The sequence below is a fragment of the Struthio camelus genome, chromosome 26 (genome assembly GCF_040807025.1).
Source record: "Struthio camelus isolate bStrCam1 chromosome 26, bStrCam1.hap1, whole genome shotgun sequence".
NCBI lineage: Eukaryota > Metazoa > Chordata > Aves > Struthioniformes > Struthionidae > Struthio > Struthio camelus.
This window is the reverse complement of record NC_090967.1, coordinates 4,646,203-4,654,995: the sequence shown is the minus strand read 5'-3', so window position 1 is coordinate 4,654,995 and position 8,793 is coordinate 4,646,203. Positions and strand designations below refer to the sequence as shown.

Here is an 8,793-nt window from a genome sequence, read left to right as displayed (position 1 = left end):
AGGAGGCAGAGGCTGAGGATTCACTTCTCCATTCCTACCTGTTTAAAGGCCAGAGGTGAGAGCAGGGCCCTGGTACGCTAACCGTTATACAGAGAAATCCTTCCCACTGAGATTTCTCCATTTATTGATTTATGTTATTGCCTTTGAAGGAAATGTTTGGCTCAAAGAACAAGAGCATTGGGCAGAGGATAACAGAAAGAAGGGAGAAAGCTCATGAACGCAGGGGGACATTCTGCAGGACCTGGGCCACGGCTACACGAGCCAAGTTTCTACTGTGCTTTTAACACAGGAGCATTTCACCAGCAGGGCGTCCGATTCCTCGCTCTCCCTCTGACTTGCCTTCTGCTGCGGCCCTTTGCCTGCTCTGTCGGTAGAGGTCAGCCCAATGCCACCAGATGTCTAGAAATGGGACTGTTCCCTCTGCAGACCAGAGCCCAAGCAACAGCAGCAAATTCTAGAGTCACCTAAGACGCTGATCTAGGGTGTGTCTGCAAGCTGCAGGGCAACGCTATTCCTGTCCCTGCAAAGGAGCCAGACAACTGCCGAGTCCTCATTAAGGTGAGACTAGAGGGCCAGTGTAATTGATTCAGGGGAAGTGACTCAGTTTCCTGTATTTCTCCAGATGTTTGTACGCGCATGTCACTCTCAATAATTGTTCCAGAACGTTTCAAATCAAGAGAAGCCAGCATGGTCTGGCAGCCAAAGCAAAGGACTCCTACAGGCTGCCCCGGGACTCTGGACTACACAAGCAGGGCACTCACAGGGTGTAATTCTGGATTCTAGCCTTTGTCCAAACCATCCAAGCTTTATAACAAGCTACTGCATAAGAAAGATATTAATAATTCTTGGAGAAAAGACAGTTCAGCCCACATCAATCCCCTCCCAGGGAGCACTTTGATCATTAGGCTAAAGACTATCTATCTTCACTCTTCCTTTCTGGCTTAATTTATCTTAAACTCTCTCTCTGCACAAAGCACTCCCCCCTCAGACAGGTACTAACCTACTAAATTAACTACTGAGATATGAATCCCCCAACACTGAGGGACAGTAGAATGGGAGTCAGCTCCTTAAAGGACAGCTCCTTAAAGGACAGCAGGTAATGGTATAAAGGAGGGCAATCACCGCCACCGCGTTCAAAGCTGCAACTGCTGCCTTTTTATTTTCAAGCAAGCTAAGCCCATCATCAGGAGGCACTGAGGATGTCTGCTGGACTGAGCACCCTGGGGGGAAGTGGATGAAAGTGAAACTGGAGAGCCTGACTAAATATCAGTGCAAGTTCTGGAGCTTCTGGGCACAACCAGATGCAGGAACTCAGAGAGCTGAACTGCCCATACTCTTAAATGGCAACAGAGCAGTGGCTTTCAGGATCAGAGTTTTGGATTTAAATCTCCCAGAAGTTCCTCTTTAGAGGCCATAGGTCCTTTCTCATGGATCTGCCCAGAGAAGATCTCTCTGCCTCCCTCTCACCCCCATAAGCTTCAAGGAGGCTTAACTCCTCTTGGACCTCCTTGGCTGAAAACTTGCACAAGACACAGGGTTTGTGCAAATCAAAGTCCTCTCTGTCCCGAGCAGAACAAGAACCACATAAGACCACTTCTATTTAAGAGCTGCCATCGGTTGCTGGCTTCCAACTTTGAAACAGTCTGGCTTTTACTTTTAAGTTCTAAGGGCTCAGTGACAATGGGTTAACTAATTTACTTTCTTATAGAGTCTGCTGGAATCCTCCAACTGCTTGGATCCCTTTTAAGCACTCAGAAAGGCCCTATTTTCTCTCCTTTACGTCACCTTTGTTTGAATAGGTGTTGTGTTACCGCAATTCCTGTCACACCGCAGTTGTTGCTGTGCTGCTACCAGGGCAGTCCCTCCCCTTGGGAGATACCAAACACATTACTCCTTTCCCAACTATTCTGCTTTCTATAAATAAACATCATGCAAAACTGACCGGTCAGTTGGAAGCTGCTCTAGCTTGTGAACAAGCTTATCGCAGTCACATCAAGTTTGCTTGGACTGGAGGAAGGCAGAAGGAAAGACATGGCAGGAGACTGTAAAACCTTGTAGGTATTTTTTTAGCCTGTGCGTGGAAGGCCAAGCTCAAAGGTTACTGGGAGCAATTTAAGAGCCACAGCCCTGTTTCAATTGCAGCAGTAGGTTCACTCACCCCACATTTTGGGGTCCTGCTTGAGCAGGGAGGTTGGACTAGATGATCTCCAGAGGTCCCTTCCAACCTAAACGATTCTGTGATTCTGTGATTTTCAGGCAGCTCTTTGCTGTTGCAGACCCTGGAAAGGAAGCTTACCACTCAGGCCTTATTTTCACCAGGAAAACGTGCATGTGCTTGTGACCTTCCAGTTGTTCCCCAACTTCTCTGTGAACTGCAGAAACGCTGACACAGCGTCCCTATCTTTACACCCGAGGCCACTTACTTTATAAACAACATTCATGTAACATCAGCAGGCTTCAGAGAGCTCCAATGACCACCATGAAAGGAAAGGAGCAACTGGCTCCAGGAAAACCTTGGGTGAATTTCTCTCCCGTTTTGCATTTCCAAAGAAACCTGTATGGAAACCTTCACTGTCAAGAGAGCCAATTACAGGTGCTAGAAAGAGTTTGTTGTTGTTGTTGTTGTTTTTAAGAGAGAGAAGAAAGCACCTCTCAGGTGTGTGTGTGTGTAGCAGGGGACAAACATTTCAATGACGGAAGAGTACAGAATGGCTCCTGGAGAGCAATGTGCTACAGCGGCATCTGTAGCCATCCCAGTGAAAAAAACTCCATGCTCTGTCCCAGATAATTGCTCAGATAATAAATCCATCATTGAAACATTTCACTGCTCCCCACAACTATCTGTTCTGCCCTGCGTCCTGGAGTTGGCCCAGACAACACCTACAGTAAATAATGATTGTCCACAGTAATTATGCCTGAATTCATGCAGTAATTTCTCCCACCCGATAATTACCATCAATATTTAATTGCTGGGTCCTCACTGTGTAATTACAGGCTATTTATGCTCTGAAAAAAAAAAAATTAAAAGCCCTTTTCTACCACACAAAGCAGCCTCTTCCATGAGGCTTTTTTACAGGACTGGATCCCCCCAGCTACCTGATCACAAGACCTTGGCTCCAGAGCTGCTCCTCATCCTAGCTCTGCGGTACGACTCCCTTTTCATCTCTCTCCTCACAGCAGTTCTACCTACGGGATGGCAGTCAGAGAGCACCAGAGTCAGGAACGACCAGCCAGCACCTCAGTCCAGAGGCTATCCCCTTTCCTGTACCTGCTGCGACAGCTGTTCACCTGCATACCTGAACATCACCAAGAGCGCAGCACAACGACAGCAGAAGCATCTCCCACAGAACTGCAGACTTAAACGTCACGTTCACATTCTCAAAGAAAACAGAAGGGAGTAACACTGAGGGGTGTGTCAAAAACGGAGCAGTCAACACAGGGCCAAACTTTCAAATACTTCACGCCTCCATGTGCTCCCCTCCCCAGGGAAGACTGAGCATTTTCGGAAATCCAGCTCTGCCCTATTGGGGAACTAACTCCAGTACCTTTAATTCTTCTGTCTGCTTTTGGCCACCCACTGACAGCTTTGGGGTTTAAAGATATAAGTTGATGACAGCCACGTTGCATCCCTCTTCCTGCCTGCTGTGCGAGGGCTTAGTTCATCACAGTACTTTACACACAGGAGCAAGATAGCCAAGTCAGTACTCAAGCCTACAAACAGTCCCGATTCTGTATAAGGCAGGTAGCATCTCAGTCAACAGGATATCATCCATTCTCATTGCTTCATTGACATCGAAAGATAACGCAAAGCATTTAAAGAGAGGTGTGCTTTAAGTGTCGGTGTTAGCCTTCTTCAGGCGAGAGTGTTTGCAAACGCAGTACAGATAAACTTTTCCTGCGAGTAAACCGAGATGAAATGAAAGTCTCTCCTGTTGATTGTAAAAGTCACGTTATTTCCATATCCACAAATGCACCATCCCTAGAAAACGAGCAAGAGCTGAAAACAGAGGCTTACCAGCAAAAAGTCCAAGGCACTTGCATTCTAGCAGCCATTTTTTGTTTTATTATTTAAAGTTAAGAGCGCTCATCAGCTCACAAATTAACAAATTCCATTTCTGCAGTTTAGTTCAGATTTCAGCCAAAAGGAGAAAAAAAAATAGAACATAGCCAAACTAACTCCGCACTTTACGTCTTGATAAAAGTTAAACCTCCTTGCTTTATAAATAAAAGTTATAGTTAACACTGCAAAAATGTAACGGCAGATCTACAGTATTTTTAACGGGCAGAGAGCATTGGATTATTGAGGCTTATGGATACGCTGGCTTATAAATACAAGTACAGAAGCTTCAGTAGCGTATAGTGTGCGGTTGTTCATCAGGGTTCTGCTCTCCCAGTCTTGACCTTTTCTCAAAGCTCAGAGGCAGCTGCTTCACCCTCAACTATGCTTTCCACCCTGCCTGGGCCAAGAAACGAGCCACAGGCTGCCAAGGCCCAGTCATTCCTGCTGCAAGAAGATAAACTGCTGGCACAACATCATGTTTACCACCACCAACTGTTTACCACCACGAAGGGTTCTGTTAATGGAGGCAAATACCTACCCTGACACTATGGATTTAAAGAGAAAAACAAGTGGGATGCAGATCCTAATTAAGCAAAGGAGCTTGCCCAAACAGTAGCCAAATGAGATTTCAATTTCAATCCTTGAAGTAGCACCATCCTCAGTAAAGTTGCAAAAAGAATCAAAAGCCAAAACCAGAAGTTAACAACCCATTCCAGGAAGGTTTCCAGAACAGGATCATTCACAGAGCCCACTGGGTTGGTACTAATAAACATTAGAAGAACAAGAAGGCACCTTTAACTTAATTTCTTCCTGGCTTCTTCCTTCAGACCACCTTCATGCAAACATACCATAAACATTCACTTGCTTTAATAACCACCCAAGCACCACCCACGCTACAAGTACCTCCCGTCCTGGAAGGGCTTGCAAGAGCACACCTTCAAAGACAGTTCAAAGTGCATTGGTTTGGCTCCAAAACCTAGCCATATCCATTCTGTACAGTTCAACTTGAGTTCTCGCTGAGCTCTGAAGCTGAAGGACCTCCATACGGGGAAGGGAGTTAACTTGTGCAGAATGGGCAAGGTAAGGGCCTGAACTCCACATTAGTAATTTTTTAAGGTTACAGGTTTTCTCCCCGTTCATACAAACCAACATCTATTGATGAAACTATATAACCAGAACTGACCTTACTATATCTTACAGGATTGAAGAAGTCTTGCAGCATAGATAGGGCCTGGCTCTAAAAGAGAAAAAATAACCCAGCTTTATGTGCAGTCATTGAAATCTCGGGCCTTTAACACCACACCACTTGCTACTCGGCCAACCAAAGAAAAAGGAAGTGGGGGGGGGGGGGGGGAAGTCCTCAGCATACCCAGCCCTACTGTCATGCAAGGCAACTACCTCAGCAGAGCACAAGCTACTCAGCCATCAGACTCATGTACCAAATCTGTAAAGTGGGCAGGGGAAGAATTAGTTGGAAGATATTTCATTCCTCACTTGTATTCCTATTTGTTCAGTACTTGGGATGGGAAGGGCTAGAGCACATATGTGTTGTGTAGCTGCTCCAAAGCATAACAGCTGAGTTAATCCAGCACTAATGGGAGAGGCAGCAGGTCCCAGGGATCTCCATTTTCCTTCCTCCTCAGGACAAGACGGTTGGCATGGGAAAGGGCAGGGCCTGCAGCCTTCTCTGGATACAGTGCACTGGAGATATCTGGTACCTGAAGGTGACAACAATGAGGGACAGCCATGAGCTCTTGAGCCTTCTCCTCCTCCCCTACCCCTGCACATCCTGGCTTGATGGTGACAGATGAGGACAAAGCCTGCAGCCCGTCTCAGCACAATGAAGGCCTTCAGCACCTTGACAAGGATGGCATGAGATCTCAGGCTGCGCTACCTCTTTGGAGTGAAACAGATGATGGGAAAAGCTGGGAACTTCAGCTCTCCTGCCCTAGTGCAGTTCTATGAAGGCTTCCAGCTCCTCGGGGATGAAACCCTTGTAGGGAATCTTGTGCTTGTCCAGAGCACGAGCAGCAAGGCACTGGAGGGTGATGTAATTGAAGGGCTGCATCATGCTCTTGGTGAGCAGCTTCTCATCCAGCAGCTCATATGCAGTCTGCTTGAAGGCATTGGTGGCATCCATGTGGGCTCCAGCCTCCATCAGGGCACTCATGATCAGCGGGCAGTTGTTCCGGGCAGCAACATGCAGCGGGGTGTTGTTGTCATAGTCACGACTGTCTGGGTCAGCCCCACACTCCAGCAGCAAGTTCACTACGTGGAGCGATGGGAATTTGCCCACTGGGTAACGTCCCACTGTCGTGGTATCCTTGTCCACAGCCATATGCAAAGGAGTGAAGCCATTCTTGGCCCTGGGGCTGCACTTTAGCAGGCGATAGATAGTCTGACGCTTCTGGTGTTCCTGCTCTGGCGTGCACTCCACCTTCTCCAGCAAGAAGACCAGGTGGAGGATAATGGCCAGCGTCTTGGTGAACTGTGCTGAGTCAACTACAGGGTCCTTGCCATGCACTAGTGCCCTCTCCACCTCCCGGACCCCTTTGCTCAGTACTCCCATGAGGTCAGAGAAGCCCAAGTGGGTTGCTAAAGTGCCTTTGGAGCGGTCCTGAAGCACGTAAGAGAAAAGCTCAGCAAAGGAAAGGAAGCTACTGGCAGTCATAGGGCTGAGAGGCTCCAAGTTGCCTTGTTGCATGTCCAGAGCATACTTCCACAGGTTAATGCAGCGTTCAAAGTTGCCAGAATCAGCATAGACTGCCCCTCGGTAACGGATGTAATAGGAAGTATCGGGGTGAGAAGGACCCAAGATGCGCTCTCTGATCAGCAGTGCCTGCATGCGCATCTCATCCGGATCAGTAATCAAGGCTTCCAGTTCCTCCAGCGAGCTCACTTCCCGCGAGTAGTCATATGCCAACACGAGCTGCCGGGGCTCAGGTTTAGGCAGGTACTGCCCACCCTCATACCGAAGCTCCATCGCCCTTCGCCAGTACTTGTGCGCTCCCAAAAGGTCACGTTTCTTATCCACAAACGTGGCACCCAGTAACTCCAGTGCTTCCACAGCCGCTTCTCGAGTGCAGAACACGTTAGGGACCTGCTGTTCCTCCTGACTGGAAGCTGAAGCACAACATCTCTCATGCTTCTCTTCAGCACAGCACTGAGGCGATTCCTGGCCAGCACTGCAGCACCTCTGATGGCCCCCGCCTGATGCACAAGTCCCATTCTGATTCCCTGCAACTTCCTCTTCCTCCTGCTGCAGCCCACCCTGGATGAGGTACTCTACAATGTTGGTGTGACCGGTGACGCTGGCAGCTAGCAGAGGAGTCATGCCATAGCCATCCTTCTCCATGCGGGCTTTGGAGCGGAGCAGTAGCTGCAGGATCTCCAGGCTGCCAGACTCGGCACAGTCATGCAGGGCAGTATTCCCCTTCACGCTCCGGCGGTTGACATCGGCCCCTTTCTCTAGCAAGTAACGCGCAATTTCCCGGTGTCCTTTGTAGCAAGAGATCATCAAACAAGTGTGTCCATGCCGGTTGGCTACTTCCAGGTCAGCGCCACGCTCCCCTACTAAGTAGCGCACAATCTCCAGGTGCCCGTCAAAGCAAGCAGCCCGCAGCGGCGTGGAGTTGGTCAGCGTGGTCTGGTTCACCGACGCGCCGTGATCCAGCAGGCTACGCACCACCCGTAGGTGCCCAGCAGCAGAAGCCGCCCAGAGCGGCGGGGCCCCTTCGATGGTCTCCCCGTCGAAGTTGACGGAGCCTCCCTCCTCCACGCGGGCGCCGCAGTGATCCAGCAGGTACTCCACCACCTCCAGGTGCCCGTGCCGGGCAGCGATCAGCAGCGGGGTGCTCCCTCCGCCGGGGCTGTCACCCCCGCCTGGGCCCGCCGTCAGCGCCTCCAGCTCCTCCCGGCTCCGGCTGCCCAGCAGCTTCTGCAGCAGCTTTAGCTTCCCATCGCGGGCCGCATTGTACACGGCCGTGCGCAGGTCCATGGCGACGGGGGCCGCGGCGACCGCCCCGGCCACCTCCTGGCCATGGACCGGCTGCTCCTCCAAGCCCCCAGCTCGGCCCGGGGCAGGGGAATGGCGAGGGGCGGCCGCCGGCGAAGCGGAGCCCTGCGGGGCCGCAGGCGCCCAGCGACAGAGACACCCCTCACCCCGGCACCAGCAACCTTCAGCCTCTCCGCCCAGCCGCCATCTTAGGTTGTAATGCGAAACAAAATGGAGCCCTGGCGGGCGCAGAGGAGGCAGGGCGGCAGGAGGACGCTGGGAAGTGTAGTTTAGCCCCTCGCCCCCTGCCCCGGCCAACAGCGAGGGAGGGGCTTCTGGAGGCCTCCATTTCCCAGCAGGCAGCGGGAAAGCGGGGGCCGCCGGAGCCCGCAGGCTGCTCTGGGATCCCGCGCGAAGCCTCCTGGGAAATGTAGTCCTGTCGGAACCGAAAGTCAACCCCCTTCCCGAGGAACCCCGGGGGGGTCGGGACCCCATTTCCCAGCGCGCCCTGCGCAGGGGGGGCCGCCGGCCGGTCACCGCGGGGGCTCCTGGGGAGGGGAGCGGGATAGCGCCTCGGGGCCGTGAGGGCGGCGCGGGGTGGCGGGAGTAGCGGGGCCTTGACGGGCCGCAGGGACCGCCTGGGGCCGGGGCCGGGGCCGGGGCCGGGGCCGGGGCCGGGGCCGGGCTTGAGGGAGGGAGCGGAGCCAGCGCTGAGGCGGAAGAGAGGAGCTGCTCTTCG

General features: G+C 51.6%; 1 protein-coding gene across 1 annotated transcript; it reads right to left on the bottom strand.

Annotated features, from left to right (window-relative positions):
• Nucleotides 1-4,040: 4,040 nt before the first annotated feature.
• FEM1A (fem-1 homolog A) lies at nucleotides 4,041-8,290 on the bottom strand. Its single transcript, XM_009677706.2, has one exon. The coding sequence runs from the start codon at nucleotides 8,055-8,057 to the stop codon at nucleotides 6,009-6,011; it is 2,049 nt and encodes a 682-aa protein (XP_009676001.2). The 5' UTR covers nucleotides 8,058-8,290; the 3' UTR covers nucleotides 4,041-6,008.
• Between the last annotated feature and the right edge of the window lie 503 nt (nucleotides 8,291-8,793).